Source organism: Struthio camelus, chromosome W, assembly GCF_040807025.1.
Source record: "Struthio camelus isolate bStrCam1 chromosome W, bStrCam1.hap1, whole genome shotgun sequence".
NCBI lineage: Eukaryota > Metazoa > Chordata > Aves > Struthioniformes > Struthionidae > Struthio > Struthio camelus.
Genome location: NC_090981.1, coordinates 54,750,220 through 54,769,230, shown reverse-complemented (window position 1 = coordinate 54,769,230; position 19,011 = coordinate 54,750,220). Strand labels below are relative to the sequence as shown.

General features: G+C 44.4%; 1 protein-coding gene across 2 annotated transcripts in view; it reads left to right on the top strand.

Moving 5' to 3' along the window:
* The first annotated feature begins 4,674 nt into the window (after positions 1-4,674).
* The window catches only part of LOC104147792 (pikachurin), an 81,770-nt gene continuing 67,433 nt past the window's right edge, over positions 4,675-19,011 (top strand). The window contains exon 1 of one of the 2 annotated variants that reach the window (XM_068925699.1): positions 4,675-4,848. In XM_068925699.1, coding sequence (XP_068781800.1) covers positions 4,749-4,848 — 100 coding nt within the window. In that variant the 5' untranslated portion in view covers positions 4,675-4,748. The remainder of the gene's footprint in view (positions 4,849-19,011) is intronic. The other variant, XM_068925698.1, reaches the window with a different exon arrangement.

Here is a 19,011-nt window from a genome sequence, read left to right as displayed (position 1 = left end):
AGTTCACCTATGAGCAGAAAATGTATCCACCACGTCAGGGAGTGCATTGTGTTAGGGTAACCTTTGCAGCTTGAAGGATCTCCGTATAACTCGTAAAGTCCAGGAGTGGAAATACTCTGTGTGCAGGCTGAATGTTTGCTAGAGTCTCTGAGGGGCTTAGGCACTTCTTTTTAGAGAAATCTATGAAAAAAAATCTGTCAAAAATCTATAGTGGATTATGGTTGAATAGATATAATGCTACATATTCAGAATTAATCTTTTTAAAAGCTGCAAATTATTAAGGGAAAAAGAGGGATAGCAACATATTTTTTGAGGCTTTAGTTGGAGAAATAAAAATCAATACTTTGCAGTTATGTATATGTATAGATACATTATTCTTAACTTTCTTAATCGAGCCATATGCAGTCACCATAAAAACAACTAGAAAGGTGTAAAATCTCCACTTCATCATAGAGGTCTCCATTTTTGTTTATATTTCTAGCTCAAAAGACTTCTTCACTTATTTCATTTTAATCTTTTTCTGGACAAAATCTTCCCACATATGGAGTTATTCTGGAAAATGCTATAAATTCACACACTCCTTTTATCCCAAATATCTTTCAAGTGTAGACAATCCCAAAGGCAGACATGCCTTTTTCCCCCATGAATCACAATGGAAAAGCCTGCTAAACCAGGCCAGACTTCTAAATTCTCTAAATAACAGTTTGCTCACTTAACTGCCCACAGACAAAGACTTCCTCACTTTTACCAGATAGTTTTTGAGTAAACATCCTGCTTTAGATCCTTTCACAGCAAACTGCCTCCTCCATGATTTATTGTAAAAACTGCTGTTAAAGGTAATTGTAGGAATCCTTTTTTTTAATATGAATGATCTACATATCTGCTAAAACCACTTTGTTGCATCATGAGACTTTATGTCCAGACTGTTAAAGCTAACAGAAAAAGCAAAGTCATGTTACACTGGATCTTCAAAAACTGAAAGGGAAGCTATGGCCATGTCTGAACGTTTGGTGCCTTACGTTCATACTATTTTTATCTGTTGCTTCATCAAAGCAAAGGGGTGGATTCTTGATTTTAGTACTTGCAGACCACAGGTGGCATACCACTGAAACACAGTTGCCAACCTGAAGTGAGTCAACCGTTCTGAATGTAGAGCTTTTAGAGGGGATATGGGTATGTAGAAGTATGCGAGAGCGTTTCTTCTGCCTTCTCAATCGTTCCTTGCGTTCCTATTCCTTTCTGCACAGAGAGGGACCGTGCATTGCTCTCTTAGAGAAGACATATGGAGGAAAGACTCTGTGCTCTGTTTTATAGCTCATTACTTCTTATGGTGAGAAACTACGTGAATTGGACCCTAATTCCCTCCCATAACTACATTACGGGAGAAAAAATGGAATATTTGGCCTGAACACAGGCAGGATGTATCCCAATTAATACGCTAGCTTAGTCAGAGTCTTCCCTGGTGGAGTACATCTAACAGATAATGAGGGAAAACTGCTCTCTGCCACTAGACTCACCCACTTACAGACTTCCACAAGATTGTGTCTCAGTTCTTATCAACTCTTCTATACAACCACTGGGTGAACAGTGGTTGTATAGAAGAACATGTCATGCGACACATGGGGAGTAATTTGCAGATCTACATGTTCTCCACAGCCCAAAGATCATGTTACTGTCATAGAGATGGCTCAGAGGCTGGATCGATTCACAGGCCATTGACAAAGCCAAATCCAAACGAAACAGAAGTCACGGGTGAGGACAAAGAAAACCAATTTGTTGAGTATGCAACCACGGTGTGTCATTACTGACAACCATGCTCCTCCTCCACAGTGGAATCCTCCATAATAAAGGGGTTTTTTTTGTCTCTAAGAGGATGCTCTATCTCGGAAGCTTATATGAGACTGGAAAATGAATTCCCCCAAAATCTCAGGACCATCACAAGTATGTGGTACACTTGACTCGTGTTCTCTAAGATCAATGAACAGCAACATATATTTTTATCTTTTAATCTTAAAACTAGATACTGCACTAGAAATGCTGCTTCCTCAGGAGAGCAGTTGCAATAACAAATACGTGCCAAGTGTTATTCATGTTAATCAGTACATTACTGGAAGACAGCCAGGGACTATGCTGCTGAGCACAGTGTAAAAACCTTAACAGTGAGAAGCCACTGGGAATCTTGCGGTTTTTTAGAGGAAATTCAATAGACTTGTGGCAGATTACCTTTGCTGGGAGGATTTGCAAGAAGAGCACCACTCCATGAACCCAAAATTGAAGATCCCACTCCTTCCTAGCTTCCAGGTTGGATGACTGCAGAGATAATCTTCCAAAGTTGTCATTAGAATTACAAAATCTACCTGAATCTGACAGCAGCCTGAAACTCAAGAGTATGAACTTTTGTGATCCACGTAATTTGGCCTTAATATGGCCAGCCCTTAATCACAGATTACTTTTGGTAAATAGGTGTATGTGAGATAGAGGACAAACTACATTACTGTCCAGTATGAGTGCTGCCAGAAAAGAAAGTCAGAGGAAAGAAGACACTAGAGAAAGAGGAGTTAAAGAAAGAAAGAAGGATATCAAGGAAGAAGGAAAATAGAAGTATTTAGGAACTTGAAGACAGCACACTGTACAAATAATAAACAATCACTTGGACAATATATAGAGGATAGACTTAGCTTTTCTCCACCCCTTGCCATGATCTCTTTGCCGTCTTCTGCCAGCTAGTCAACAATCCCATGTGACTTGCGGGCAAATGTGGATTACTGAGTTTATTCTCTGTCTTGTGAACTGTAATTAAACAATGCACTAAAATTTCTGACCCAGCCTGGATTTCCTGCCATAGGCCCTTCACTTCTTCTGCAGCTACTGCAACTCCTCAGTCTCTGAAGAGGCAGGCTGATAAGGGTCTGAGAGAGACAGCTAGACATCAGACGTGCAGTTACAGAATTACTCCTCACCTATAATTCCTGGAGTCCTGAGCATGCTCTCTCTGCAGGGATCTCTCAGACGCTCACACTCTGCCTTCTCCAAAGGGACCAGGTCCAACTTTCGTGCCTTGCCCCTGAGGGACTCAAGTGCTAGTCTCCCTACCATCCCCTGTGAGGACTTTGATTTCCCCCCTCTAACTTCTTCCCAAGGTTCTTAAAGTGTTCTTACAGGTTATGGGCTCCAACTCCCTTCCTCTGATCTTTCGTCCGAAAGAGCTTCATCACCATGTCCTTGTCTTCACTTCTACCCCAAAGGGGTACAGCTCTCCTTATGTTCCCATCTCAGCATTGTTTCCACTGTGGGCCAAGACAGCTTTTCTTGTGAGCTCTTTTTCCCCACACATCACAAAATTAGACCATGGGACTCATTGAACACAGTATCAGTGTTAAGAATTTAATAAAATTCAAAAAGGGACTGTAGGAACATACATCATTTATATGGACATCAAAAACACTCAAAGTTATCAAAGTGAACAACGACAAAAACAAATGAAGCTCATTTCCAAAACAAAGCCCACACAAACCCTCAAGGCATAACAACCCTGGTGTTTCAGGGATTAAACTGATCTCTAACTAGCAGAGATTAGGATGAGACCTAAAGTAGAGGGCAGATAATCCCACATCTGCCTAATGCAAAGTTTCTTGCACCTTCTTCTGTCTGTTACATTTCAAAAAAAGGACACTGGGCTCAAAGGATTTGGGCTTTTGTCCCACAAATGCTATATTGCTTGAAGGGACGCTTTGGGATCGTTCTTAGCCTCGCCTTCCTTTTTTCCCAGGATCTGTGAACTCCGTTACTTCCCCTTGCCTTCCTCCCCCCCCCCCTTCCCATCCCCTCCCCTTCCCATCCCCTCTAATCTCCACAGGGGTTTCTATATTAGTCTGAGTGGCTGGATAGGTCTCAGCCTCCATCTGGGGGGATTAAACTTAATTTTATCTTCTTAACTCAGCAACAACTTCCACACTGAATCCTCTTCCTAGCTTTACTCCAGGACTTGGCTACCACTTCAGCCAGCCAGGATTCAGTCCCAGCCTCAGGGACACCAAGGGGAAAAAAAAAAAAAAAACCAAGGAAAAAGCCATTAACCCTATTTCCTCTGGGAACAGGAGGCCGCCAAATCGGGAGTCCCGAGGGACAGCAGAGGGGCTGAGGATGGCTCAGGGCGGGCAGCCGCAGGGGAGAGGACAGGGCTCGTCGGGGGCGCGGCGGGAGCGTGGGGCACTGGGCCAGGCTGCGAGGGGTCCCCGGGGTGGAGGCGGGGATGACGCAGGGGCCAAGAGCACCCCGAGCCCAGGGAAGGTCCCAAGTGTCCCCCCCCCCCGCCCCCAGGGCAGGCAGGGCCCAGGAGGGCGGCTGGCAGGAGAGGCCGCGGCAGCGGGGCCGGCCGCGGGCAGCCCCCGAGGCGGCTCCCCGAGGGCGGCGGCGGCGGTGGGGCGGCCCCGGGGCCGGCGGGGGGAGGCGCCGTGCCCCCCGCCGCGGCGGCCGCCGCCCGCCCCACGGCGTCTCTAATCCCATCAAAGGGCCGGAGCCAGCCTCCTCCCCCCTTCGCCGTCCGTGCGCGCGTAAAAGCGCGGCCGCTGCGCGCCGGCTCCAGCCCCCGCTCCCCGCCCGGCTGCCGCGCACAGGCGACGCGCGGCGGCGGCGCCCCTCGCCCCCCCCGCAGCGCCGGGCCGGGCCGGGCCGGGCCCCCCGCCCGCTCCCCTGCGGCCCCCACGTCGCCCCCAACGCCGGTGGGCGGCGGGCGGAAGCCGGCGCCCATGGAGGTGCCGGGCCGCTGCCGCCGCCTCGCCCTGCTGCTGCTGGCTGCGTGCATCGGCTGCGCGGCCGCCCCGCGGAAGAGCCTCCCCCGCCGGCAAGGTAGGGCGCAAACCCCGCTTCTGCCGCGCGTCCCGCCCCTGCGGAGGTCACGGAGCAGGAGCAGGAGCCGGGGCGAGCGGCGGCCGGCGGGCTCCTGCCCACGGGCGTCCCGCGGGGCGAGCTCCCCGCGCGCGGCCCGACGGCCGCCGCCGGCGCTCCTTACGCGCAGCGGCAAGTGCTGATGTGCGGGTGCGCGGGCTGCTGGGGCAGCGGGAACGCACCGCTGGCGCGCCGCCCTCGCCCCGAGTGCGGGCCGGAGGGGTTGAGCTGCCCTCGCCGACTGACGCCTCGCGGGCCGACGGCGGAGCTGTCAGCGCGGGGGCGCAGCCGGCCGGCGGTGTCTCCCGGCGCCCCTTCACTTCTTATTCGCCCGCCTTGCTGCCGTGGCCGGTGCGCGCGGTGGGGACGGACGGGCGGGCGGGCGGGCGCCGGGGTGCGCGCTGCGCCGCCCGAGCGCGCCCTGCCCCGCGCTGCGCGGAGCCGTCGGCGCTGCGCTCCCCTGGCAGCCGGTCCCCCGGCCTGCGCCAGGCCGCCCGGCAGCTCCTCGCAGCCGCCTGAAACATCACCCGCGCTTCTTGTTTGTAAAGCAAGCCTGGCTACTTTTGGTAGATTCCAGTGGTGGCAGCGATGGGCAAGTGGCGTATTGCCCCGGCGGTGGACAATACGTTATTTACGGTCTTAAACATATGATTGATTAACTTTGTTTTCGAGTAAATGGCTTATGTTTTCAATGCTGTTTCCTTCCTGAGTTTGGATCCGGTCTGCGTACGTACGCAGCATCCCCTCCTTCCCCCTAAAAAGGCCAGCTTTATTTTGGTTTGTTGTTGTTGTTGTTTTTATTTACGTTTGTTTTTGTTTAGAGACTATACTTAGGGAATATGCTGTTGAAAACAGTCAAGTTGCTGGATCAGTATAAGGTCCATTTTCTCTGGCGTTTTCCTTCGAATTCTGGCCGAGTCATTCAAATGCCAAATCAAGACCCAACTCCTGCTGTTGCTGAAGTTATTGTCAAAACTTTTATCATTTTTCCCAGGAGTGGACGGTAGCCCCTAATTTGTGGTGTTGCCTGAGCAGAGTTAAGAGTCAGGTGAACTTCTCCGTCAGTCAGCGGTTTCCTGGCTAAAGACTGCAGGGCTGTACTTCGGCTCTGACATTTATTTGTATGGTAGTGAATTCTGTAAGGCAGAGTAGGGCATCTGTGAAAGAAAATGGTTTGGTGAGGTGGCAATTTCATGACAAAATTATGTAGTTACTCTATACAAAGCATGACATGGGGTACTTCAGGATTTTGTTCCTCTGCGTTTCCTCTGGCCAAATGTTACCTCTGATCCACAGCAGAATTCCCACTGGTGTCAATAGGATTGTTACGTGTTGATCAAGGCTGTATATGGTCCTTAGTGGTCAAAAGGTAAAGGCCTGGACTCTGAGCAGCGTTCACAGCCCTTGCAGTCTGCATGGTATGAAGCAGTGAGATGGGACCCAGTATATGATGAGGTTTGACATTTTGCATACTTTTAAAACTGTGATCAGAAAATACTGATGACTGAAACTGTCCCAAACCCTCAGCCATATCTTGAAATCGTTAAGGCCAGCACTGATTTTTATCACTGACTTTCCATGGATCAGGGTGAATCAGATGAACTGAAAACTTAACAAGTTTAATACATTTTTCCTCAGTGGACAAAATGTTTGTAGGATCAGACCCTTTTTGCATGTATGCAGCATTGTTAAAACATTTATGTCGCTGTTTTTTATAGTCAATATTGTACATTTTCTTGCTTTTGTGGGGAAAAAAAATGTCCTTACAGTTGGAAACTTAATACTTAAGTACAACCTGAGCTTAAAGCCCTTACTGGACAGATGGCTAATTTTACTGGTCTGACCTTGCCTCTTAGGGATCTAGTCCCATGATCCTTGGTTATTATAATAGCTACCATTAAGTACATGAGGAAATTAAATAGACAGTAGTTGTGAATGAGATGATTAGTAGCTTGCATTAAAATATTAGCTAAGCAACTTTGGGGGCAGGAATGTGTAAATATTTTTAAAGATTCCTCTAACATATTGGTCTACTTGTTTACCCTAATCACAGCAGAACTGTGTATTCCTATGTGTTAAATTAGAATAGTTTACCTTGGAAACAAATTGTTTGTAGTACTGTGGAAAAGACAAATTAATACGCTAACATAGTGTATACTTTTGTTCGCTGTACATTTTACGTTAATTTTTTTCTAACTTTGTTTCAGGTTTACTGACTAATTCAGTCATTCATTTTCTTGTTCTTTTGTTGTATGAGAAGGAGTCCGTTTTATATGGGAGCAATTTTAACAAATCTGTGCAGACATTTGAAAATCCACTTGTAGCTAGATTTGGAGAAGGAAATCCCCCAGAGAGTTTGTGTGCAGCAGTGTGTAATTTAGTTCCCACCTACATGCTGCCAAAGGCTATTGGAATTGTGGGTTTCCAAGAATCCTGTGGCTGAGTCCATACTGTGAAATGTCATTTTCAAAACACTGAGATCAGGTATAGTTCTAGGCAGCACACATCTCTGCCTTGGTCCTGCAGTTTAGCCTGCGCTGGTCAGTTAAGAATGAAAGGCAACTCCCGTTTGCTCACTCATCAAAAAGCAGCGGGTGGAGAAGAGATAAGATAGAGAAAAGTGTGGGTTTTTTTTCACTTTGCCATTTTAATAGCAATAGAAGGTGGGATTTGTACAAGAACTGTATCTGAGGTGCAAGCATAAGATCACATTGAGAGAAAAGGGGTAAAACCAGTTTATCTTTAATAATGGGAGCTGACTGGGAGGTCCTGTGGGTCAAAAGAAAAAAAGGTAGTCAAATGCACCTCCATTTTTCCAAGCTTCTTCATTCAGGGCTCAGCTTACAAAGATCAATTTTGTAATCCCAAGAGAGCAGTGGAGTGAGAAATCTATTTGTGAAGTTAAAATAGATAGTAAAATCGCCACAAATACACCTTGCTAAATTAAACTTCAGGAACAAAAGCTGTCGCGCTCAAATTCAAAACATCCTGATGACTGCTAAACTCATTTGAACATTTATTTACAGTTACATGATACATTCACTGGAGACAAGGATATGGGATGACAGACACTTTGGGAAGGGCTTGAAACAAATCTTTAGACACCGTGTGGTGAATACCATAGTTGGGAACAGATTAGCCTGGGATTCGCTAAATCTTTTACTCCCAGAAGAACTGGGCACTCGTGCTTCTTCTTTCAAACTGTTTTCTTGCTTTTGCCTTCTGCAAAACCACAGATTTTTGCCACTTGTGTTTCACGTTTCAGTCAACTGATTGCTAGAAAGCCTAAACCTAGCCTTCTCTATGTAATACTACTGCTAATACAGGTATAATTATATTGAATTTTAATGGTTCTATAATTTTAGAGAATTACAGAGGAAAGAGCTGACCACTAACCTGATTCTCCATGAATGTTCATGGCACGAACTTTCTGCACTATTTTGCATTGTTACTTTTTTTTGGTAACAGAGAATAAAGCAGAAGTCCAAAGGCCTAGAAATATTAAACCTCTCAAGTTGCTCTGCACAGAGAAAATAAGATATTCGTGTCTGATGCTTTGAGATTTTTTTTTTTTATGATTGCCAATTAATATAAATAAAGAATTGAATTGAATTTCTTAGCGTGAATCAGTTTCCCAGATGTCCACAGTGGTAGAAGTCACTGACTTTGTAAATGTTAATGCTAGAAGAATTAGGCCCATTAAAGTTTGAGACAGACTTTTATGAGAGTGTAGCACTCGATATCGGGGCCAGATTTTCAAAAGAACCCCGCTCCCAGGTCAGCGCTACAGTAAATGACTTTTTTTTTCCAAAGAACTTGGCACTGGGATAGCTGAATTCTTTAGAAAATCTGGCTATAATAAGAGCTGCTGGATATGGAACACTTTGGGAAATCTAGCCCTCTTTAGATATCAAAATAGGTCAAGCTACCTTGAAAATCTTGTCTACAGACATGGAAAATGTTGCTGTCTTCGGGAGAGGAGGAGTTTATTTTAGTTCTTTAAACATTATGAATTTCAGGGAACAACATTAAAATGAGTTGTAATTCATTGTCACAGTAAATTCTCCAGGTAAAGCACGCAAGGGTAAGGGTTGATCTTCTGCTGAATTTGAAATGTGTGTGAGAAAAGAAATGAGTCCAAGGCTGAATGATTCGTAATGCAAGGGCTGCAGAACTGGAACCGAAGGTGCATATCCCCGAGCTAAAACTAATAAAAAAGATGTGAATTATTTATTTAGGGGAAGATTGGTCTCATTATTTTATTGCTTCAGACATAGCCAAAGCGTGTACTAGTGGAGTACAGTGGTCTATGTCTTGCACAGCAGTGAAATCAAACAAGCACTAATGGTGTATGTGTTTATTGTTGTTTATCACATTTGGGTGTCACTTGTGTCACAGCACTGTGTGATGTTTTTGTTTTGACTGGACTTGCAGTTGTAACTCTTGGGCCCCTATTCTGGTACTGTTACTGCCAACATTCATCAGTCTGATCACCACCTTGTGTGGGGATGTATTTCTCTGGGAGCTACGAACATTGTCCCCGTTCCCTCTAGGGCAGAAGATACCATTACGTCTATTAATTCATTGGATTATTTTACTTTAGCATGTTACTTAGTATATCGCTGTTAATCCCTCATTTCGAAGTATGTTTTCTGGTTTTATTTTGTCTTGTTTGCATCAAAATGTTTCCTCCTACCCTTTGCATCCTGAAATCACCATCTTCCTCTGTAAAAGGAAAGCTTTCAGTAAATGCTTTTCATGGACACCAGTTTGCCAATGCCCCCTCCAAAGCTGTGTATAAAAAACGTCTATTTTGTATGTGTAAGATTTTATATTGTTGCAAGAACTTAAAGGGCATTTCCAAATGTGAACTGGCAACAGGATTTCCACCACTCCAGTAAGATTAGCCAACCAAATTTTAAATATTGGCAAAGTTATATCAGTAGCAGAGGTTGGAATTCCCAAAGACGCTTTGGAGAAGAGGGGTCATTTTGGAGTCAAGGCACTGGAGTGAGACTTCGGAAATCTTTATTTCCTGAGGCTGTCACAGACTTGCTCTTTGAGAGTTTGCCAGTCCTTCCCAGGCCAGGCTTTACATCTTTAAAATGAGGTTAGAGTGGTTTTGCACTTTTATCCTTTTCCAAGCGTGCCACCTTAGATCGTAAGAGGACTTGTATATAGTACTCAGCAAAGGTGTACCCCACTTTTAGTCAAGGTTGCTAGCTAGGCGTTCCCCTGGTAATGCTACGTAGAAGAATGTCTCCATATCTTCCATGTGCCTTGCAGGAAAAAAACAAACAAAAAAACCCCTTTTATTCTCTAGAAAATAAAGTGACGCTGGACTAGCCAGGGCACGTTCTGGTGTGTGTATTTCATTAGGAGTGAAAGTATCCAATGTGCAGATTCTTGAAGTTAAACTTAATGGCAGCGATTCTGAATGTCAGTCACCCAAAAGGCACCCCGAAGAGCAGGAGAATACACTTTTGTCTGAAAAAAATTTCAGTGGATGAGGTCTCTTCAGTGCCCCACAAACTCATCAGTTAGCTGAGAGTGTACTTGGGAGTTTCCCATTCCTCAGATTGAACTTATTTTAGGGCACAACCTTATGTCTGGTTCTGCTTGTATCCCTTTTCTGTGGGCTTACTAAAAAAAAAAAAGAAAAAAAGCAACTAACACTAGCAGGGCTGCTTCAAGGTGGATCTTCAAAACAGGACAGATATGTCCTGTCCTCGTTTTTTATACCACACATTAAATTAATGGAAAGTTTTTCTCATATTAAAAATTATTAAAATATAGCAAAGATGCTAGTAATCTGAGTAAATTACCATAAACCAGTGTTTACAGATTTCATTATTACATTTTATTTTAGTAGATATATAGCTTTTATATAAGTAAGAGGCAGTATTTAATTATAAAGAACGTTCAGTTCAATGCCATGTTTGTTAGTGAGTGTGTAACATTGATCTATGATCACGTAATAAAAGACTTTTCAAACCACAGGCATGAAGGAGACTATGTTAGCTATGTGATCTTGAATGAAATTTCCTAATTTTTGTCTGTGCAAGCATATGGTCTATCTGAAAAGAAAAAAAAAAAACAGAAAAACCGGAACGGGAACCTGTTCTTCACAATTAATTCCTGTTGAAAGGGAATACTTTTGGATAAGAACATGCATGATTTGATTTCCTTTTATTTTTTACTTTTAGTAAAGATGCTTACACATGAAGAACAAATAAGTGATTTCATATAAAACAACCCCCCCAACAGTTCTTCACTGCAAACATTCAAACCGCAGCAAAAGACGAACGTTATTTTTTCAGACTTTTCAGAAAACATTTACCCCTGAGTTGAGAACAAGCACAGTAAAATTCATCTGTGAAAAACTGCTTCAGAAAGGCATAAGCCACTGAAAATTGGAGGCTTAGAGGGGAAAGCTCCATCTCAGTCAGTTAGCTAAACCAAACCCAGCTAATGATATGGTGTGTGATGATCCATAAAACTCTCCAGGTGAGAAGCGTATAGCGTAGAATACACAAAGTTTGCGTGGATTCTTCTACTGAGCGCAGTGTAACTACCCCCATGAGTAAGGGCTACTCATGAAGAAAGCTTGTCAGGATTTTGGCCTCAAATGAAAGAGAAATACGCATAATACTGACCCAGGGAACCTTTTATCCAGAGGGAACAGGATAGCTATTGGGTCATGAGAGAAACCACTTCTGTTAGGGATGCTCTGACCATGCAGATAGTCAAAAGACGCAGCCTTCGTTTTCTTGAAAAGATCTTCTCTTCAAGCATAGCCAGAAATTATCCTGGCTGACTTTTAGACCTGGGAGAGACTATGTCCAGATGCTAACATATTCTGCACCTGGCATTCTGTGATTCACACACCAAGTGGTGGTTGCATATTTTTCAATTTACCTTGTAGTTAATGAACATTTTTTAAATAGTTGTAGTTAAATAGCAGTGCAGATGACAGTCAAGTTAAGAACAGATGTCCAGAGAAGAGGACACTGAGCAGTTCTCCATTTCCCATTGTCCATATTCTCAGAGGATACTCAGCCAGTGTATGTTACACAGAGAGATCTCTAAGTTTGGAAGAATCCCAAGCCAAATTACCCTTCACACCTCTTTAGATTTTTAAAGTCATTACAAATTGCTGGCACCTGTGAAAATGATGATACAGCCAAACATCAACACCTGTGCACATTTGGAACTTGCAATTTGAATTGTCTTTCTAAAATTAGGGGGAACAAGCATGTTGAGAATGTTCAGTATGCTGCTTTCAAATACAGAAATCATTCCAATTCTTCTGATGTGTCAGAGGCATTAATCCACATATAAAATTTTAAACCAAAGCTAGCTTTGAGTTGCTGAGCTCAAAAATCTTCTGGAAAAAAACCCTGAGGGCAAAAGTTATAGATAATTTCACTCAAATTCTTGCTTACATGAAAAATTTCAACTAGAAGATCATTTTAGGAAACAACAAATGAACGGAACTCAACAAACTGCACATGACTGAAAATAAGTGTCTAGGACCAAAACTTTTGTGATTTAATTAGAGATGGCAGAAGCCAAAATTTGTCAGTTGGAACAGAAATGTTAGCTCTGTTTCATATCCTGCTTTCTAGATGATCACAGGAGAGGACAACATATTTCTAAAAATAAGCAGGCTTTTTATTAAGATAACTATTTACCAAGATGGTAGAATTGCAGCTGGTATTCCGGCCATGTACACAGAGACCAACATCTGCAGACACTTTTCCCTTCATTTGCCATGCAGGTTGCTCCTGTTTCCATCTTAACTGAACTGTCATAATGTCAGCACTATATTATGGTGAACCATAGTCTCCATATTGTAGTCATAGTTGACTATATAGTCAACAATTGCAACTTTCTCCATATATGTGCTAATGAATTTAACTTAGTCCTCTGATTTCACTTGTGGAGTAGTAAGGATTAGTGATCATAGTGAGGATGAAAGAAGGAACCTGCAGAATATTAGGAAAAGTCACTGCTGGATGAAGGATGAACCACCACCTAAAATGGGCAGAAATAGGAAAAGAAAGAGCCCTTTGAACTGGTTGCGGCTAGGAGAGGCCCCCTGAAGAAACTGAGGGAAGGGCATGGTGTGTACTGATAAGGGTCAGGGCTGAAGGGTGGACTCTGCAAGCTGCAGAAGTGATGTACCTGTGGAGCAGGGAATGCTATGAGAAGATTTGGAAGTGTCAGGATATTAGCTTTGTGGACAGCATAGCTGCTCCCAAGAGATTTGCTGTTCCCTTATGGAGTTGATCTCTACTTACATTGAGATATGTTTTGTGTCAAGATTTCTCTGGCAGCTAATTTCAGAGATTCCCCATCCTTCACAGTCATTTTCTCTGCTTTCACCTTCCGCTGCATGTTACCAGCTCTTCAGATACACAATTATGTCCTAAACTAAATCAGCGAAGTGATTCAGATTTAAAAAACACATCTTTCTCTTTCACCTAATAGATGCAAAGAACTTCTGTTGTGTTTTCTACTAATAGTGTTAACGTGTGGAGAGACTTACTGACTGCAGAAGATAGTGAAGTTGGCCTATTTCTTAGGGAGGAACTGAATCTGAGAACAATTTCCTGCTGCTTGAGAAGTTTCCAGATTTCCTCCTTGACTTGGCATTCAGTAGCCCTTAATAAAATCACAGTCGCATTTGTGCTGTTTTCTGCAGTTAGTTTAAGATGATTGGGCAGTAGCGTCTAAATAAGACTTGCTGCCAATGTACAAAAGTTTTGGCATGGGTTTCATAAAAAAATTATTAGCTTGTTAGGTTTCATTCTTGTAGAAACACCAGAATTCAAATTTCTAGTTTTAGTGTAAATCTCAAGATTTTTCAAGTCTTCCCTCAGAACAGTGGCAGAATTCTTGAAAACACAGGAGCAGCCTCATGCCTGTATCCTCAAGGTTAAGGTTTCATTCCTCAGTTTTGAAGTACCCAGCTCAAAGAGGACTGGTTTCATATTTTAAAAACAGGACACACAATCTTGTCTTTAGTTGGCCATCAGAAAAAGATATCCCAAGATTCAGTGCCCTGGTAGCAGACGAGGGGCTGGAAGCTCCATCCAGTGAAGTGCCCATGGTGGCTGAGCTTGAGCCACATGGCAGCACCAGGAGGAAGTGATGAATGATAGTAACAGGTGACTCCATGCTGCCGGAGACAGAGGTCTCTCTTTGCTGGGAGCTTGGACCTGGGATGTTGTGGAGATACTGCTGAGGCTTGTCTGGCACTTGAACTCCATTATCCCCTGCTGCTCTTCCACATGGGCACCAATGCTACTGCCAGGGGAGACCTCGAACATATCAAGTGTGCCTACATGGCTGTGGGTGTGAGGGTCAAGGGCATAGGGCCCCAGGAGGTTTTCTCCTCAATCCTGCTGGTGATGGAGAAAGGCTTGAGGAGGATCCTGTGAGTAAACAATTTGTTGCGTAGCTGATGTTTAACAGCGTTTCGGCCTTTATGACCATGAGGCCATCTTTGAGGATTGAGGACTGCTAGGAAGAGAGAGGATCTGCCTTACAAAGTGAGGCAAAAGCATCTTTGCCAACAGGGTGGCCAAACCTGGTGAGGAGAGCTTAAAACTAGGAATGATGGGGGAGAGAGACGATGACCCACAACCAAGCAAGGAAGTGGTGGACTGGGTTAGAAAGCCAAGAGTGCCTGGTGATGTGGACAGGAGAGAACTTGAAACTAGCAAAACAGGGCTGAAGGGGGCCCACCCTGAGCCTTCAGTGGCAGATCAGGGGCACAAAGACCAGGTGGAGGCCAGCCACTAACAGTGTACCCCAGGGGTTGATACTGGGGCCAGTGTTGTTTAATGTCTTCATTAATGACTCTGCGCCTGATGGGCAGAGTGCACCCTCAGAAGTCTGCAAGATGATAAAAAAATTAGGAGGAGTCATAGATACACCAGATGGTCATGCTGCCATTCAGAGGGACCTCAACAGGTTGGAGAAAAGGGCAGAGAGGAACCTCATGAAGTTCAACAAAGGCAAGTGCAAGGTCCTGCACCTGGGGAGGAATAACCCCATGCACCAGAGCAGGCTAGGAGCTGACCTAGCAGCTCTGCAGAGAAGGACCTGGGAGTCCTGGTGGACAAGCAGTTGACCATGAGCCAGCAATGTGCCCTTGTGGCCAAGAAGGCCAACAGCATCCTGGGTTGCATTAGGAAGAGGATTGCCAGCAGGTTGAGGGAGGTGATCCTTCCTGTCTGCTCAGTCTTGGTAAGGCCACACCTGGAGTACTGTGTCCAGTTCTGGGCTCCGCAGTACAAGAAAGATGTGGACTGACTGCAGTGAGTCAGTGCAGGGTCACGAAGATGATTAAGGGATTGGACCGTCTGATAGACAAGGAGAGGCTGGGAAAGCTGAGACTGTTCAACCTGGAGAAGAGAAGGCTTGGGGGGATCTTATCAGTGTGTATAAATACCTGATGGCAGGGACTACAGAAGAGCAGTGGTGCCCAGTGGCGGGATAAGAGGCAATGAGCACAACCTGAATTACAGGAAATTCCATTTAGACAGTAAAAGAAAATTCTTTATTGTGAGAGTGGTCAGACACTGGAACAGGTCAGCCAGAGAGGTTGTGGAGGCTCCATCCTTGGAGATACTCAAAACCTGACTGGACAGGGTCCTGGGCAACTTACTGTAGTTGACCCTGCTCTGAGCAGAGGGATTGGGCTAGACAATCTCCAGAGGTCCCTCCCGCCTCAACCGTTATGTGATTTTTGTGAAGTATCAAAAGTCTCTTTTGAAAATGTGTATTTCAGCACTTGCCTTTAGCCTCCTTCATGCGCTGTTCTTCATACTGTCATCGTTTGAAAACAGCCGCTATACAGTTATAACTCTGCTCCACTTTGTACAGAGAAAGTGGACATTTGCTTTTAGTTGCAATCAGTACAATGATGATCTGTGGGATGTCACTCCGGTCTGCATAGCATTCGAGGTGGTGAAGCTGTTGATGAGGCCTGTGCCTAAACCTCTGGTCTAACTAAGCTGGACATTCCTTTCTGTTATACTTTCTGGTGCATGGCCAGATCATTTGTGTCCATCAATAATGAGCTTCAAAATAATTAGTCAGGACCTGGAGGGATTGTGAGAAGCCAAGATGCTGTGTGTCCTGTCGTCAGCCTGCGCATTTGTTGCTTGTCACGTGTTCAGCTCTGTCCTCTTTATACTTTAATCTTTGTGCGTGTCTGTGCGTGTGTGCACACACGCGTGTGCTTGTGTGTACATAAAATAGCTATGATTGTAGGGGTTTTCTATCTGATGTATTACCAGTTTTCTAAAAGATATCCTTGAATTTTATTTCTTATACCAAGTTAAATGTTTCTTCAGGAGTTTAGTTTAGTATTTGGTATCAGAGGAACACTGAGAGAGAAAAAAATTGTCATTCATAGAGCAAAGAGATTAAGAGACATCAATACAAACATTTATCAAGTAGCAAGAACAATTTAGCCATGGTTCTCATTGAAGATATTAAACTTTGGATACCTAACTCCTGAAAAATATACCCCCAAGTGATATTGATAGATGGAAAAGGAATTTCAAGTTACGTGGCATTTTTATGGTTTAACTGGATTTTTATGTGTTTGTGTATCCAAATCTATATATAAATAAAGTATATCTATATCTATAGATATTGTATCTATCTATCTATAGATCCAATAAAACAAAGGTTTTATATGTGTGCACGCATGTGTGCATATGTGTGACACACAAACACACACACACACACACACACACACACACACACACACACACAAAATAAAGCTGTATTTTTTTACAATAAATACGAAGTGGTATGTTCTTTGGGTTCTTTGGATCTGTGGTTTGATCTTTGATCCTGCTTGTTTTACCTGTGTTATAAACACTCAGAAAGTGTAGGAAGCTGACTTTTTTCCTTACTTTTTGTCATTTCATTTCAGAACAGTAATAACCCACTTAATATAGTTCATTTTCACCAGCTAGGCATATGAACTTTAAGTCGTGGGTGGTCAACTTCATTCATGTTTTCAGGTTTCTTCTTATAGTAGTATGAGTGTTGTGTGCCTTAATGCAGAATTTTTCATACTACACATACCATAAACATGAAGAAAACATCTTCAGTGTTACTCAACACTTCATTGCATATTATGTTGATGATGTGTGTGTTACTATGCCATCATGACAGATACTATGAGAGTCTTATAAATAAGATATTACAAAAGGAAAAAAAACAACTGGAGGAGAAGAAAACCACTCAGTGTAGGCACTTAATTTATTCTTATACTTTAGGACTAATGAAACAGTCTTGCTAAAGCAAGTTACTAAGTTCTCTGTGTATTTAATGGTGAGTAGTGGTTGCCCTTGGAAAGGTTCACACTGCCTGTAACTTGAAGGGTTAAGGCACTCATGTTATGGCTTGAACCAAAATATCAGCTTGGAAAGGCTCCCTGTCCCATCTTCCCTCTCTGAAATCCTGGCTGTGTTGTCCTTTCACTTGCCTTGCTCTGGCTCTGGAGCTCATCTGATTCCATGTTCAGCTCCTTATGGCCTCAGCTACTTAACCCACAAGGGAAAAGAGAATAGGTTTTTTTTCTTTTCCCCTAGGGTTAGTGAGTTGAATTCTCTTACCATGCGATCAGATGAACATCTGAGTCTGTGCAAAAGGGCAGGGAGTAGTCCTGGGAGTCAGGGTAAGAAGGTGGAGGAGCATGTGCCGAGGGAAAGGGATGGGGGAGTGGGGAGGTGGCAGGGTAGGGAAGGTGCGAGACCCTTCCCTTTCCGTTACTGTTTCTGTTACAGAGCTGTTTCTTCTGCTCTGTGGCAGTATGAAACTGCGCCTTTAAGATGATGCAGATTTTCTTAGGGTTTCATTTGGAGCTGACAGGATCTACCTTCGTGGAGGCAGAATACAGCAAACCCTCTATGGTACCAATTTGCAAAGTCACTGTTATTTGCTAGCTGCTGTCCTTTAACAACAAAGTTGCTTTTAATTCATTGCAGTTGGAATTCCAATGTAGAAAATCATTGCGGGAGGCGAGGTCGGAGGGGTGCCATTGGCACATTGGTGTGTGCCATTGGCACGCTAAGTTTTATCCAGCCTGTCCTCCTATAATTAAAGTGTTAATTGTTACTGTCTGTTGCATAGACATAACACGTTATTGTTCGTTTTCAGCTACTTTCTAACGCTTATGTTAAACTTTCCAGAGACTTTTTTTTAAAGTTGTTTGAAAATGGGTGAAATATTAGCAGATGAGATGCTGAACGTCTGGGCGCAGCAAGGACCAGCTGCTCTGTAGGGGCAGCAAGCTGGGCTCCGTGGGCTCTCGACAAGGCCCCGTCCCACAGCGCCCAAACGAGACGAGCAGAGCAACTCCAGGGGCAGCAGCCAGGGTCCGTCCAACGAGCGTTGGACAAGCCTGTAGCCACGAGGCAGGTCCAAGGCCGAGTGGCGAGGGAAGGCGAGGAGCAGCAAGGCCCAGGCCAGGCGCACGGCGCCTGCGGCCTTGCTTGGGGAGGACTGAGGGCAAGGGCCTGAGCCTGCGCGCAGCCCCCGAGCCGAGGGGCAGCCCCGGACGAGGCCTCTCGCGGCCTCTCTCGTGGCCTTGAGCTGTGTCCGCAGCAGCCCAATCCCAGGTTTCCCGCTGCGCCGCGGCAGAGCCCACCCCGAGCACGGCACCCAAACCCCGAGGAGGAGCAGAGGAGATTGCAGAGCCTCTCGCTGCGCTCACAGACCTGGCACTGAGAACTAGAAGGTGTTAAAGAGTAAATGGGATTAAAAAAAATAATAATAAAGTGCTGCTTCTTGGAAAACAGGAAGCAAGGACGTGGGGAAAAAAATCTCAGCAAAAGTAGCCTGTAGGCTTGAGCACACAGATTAGACTCAGTGTAGCCAGTTCTCAAGGAATAAAGATCTGACTACCGTTCTTCTTTGCCATGCTGATATGCAGCAGATAGGGAAGCAAAGCCCCAGCACTGGGACTACGACAGTTGAAGTGCAAGTCTGTTTAGGGGCATAAACACTTGATTTTTGTCTCAGGCTTCCAGGAATACCCCTGAAGTTATACAGCCAGAGTGCCTCTATGGAGGTTTTTTTTTTTTTTTAAAG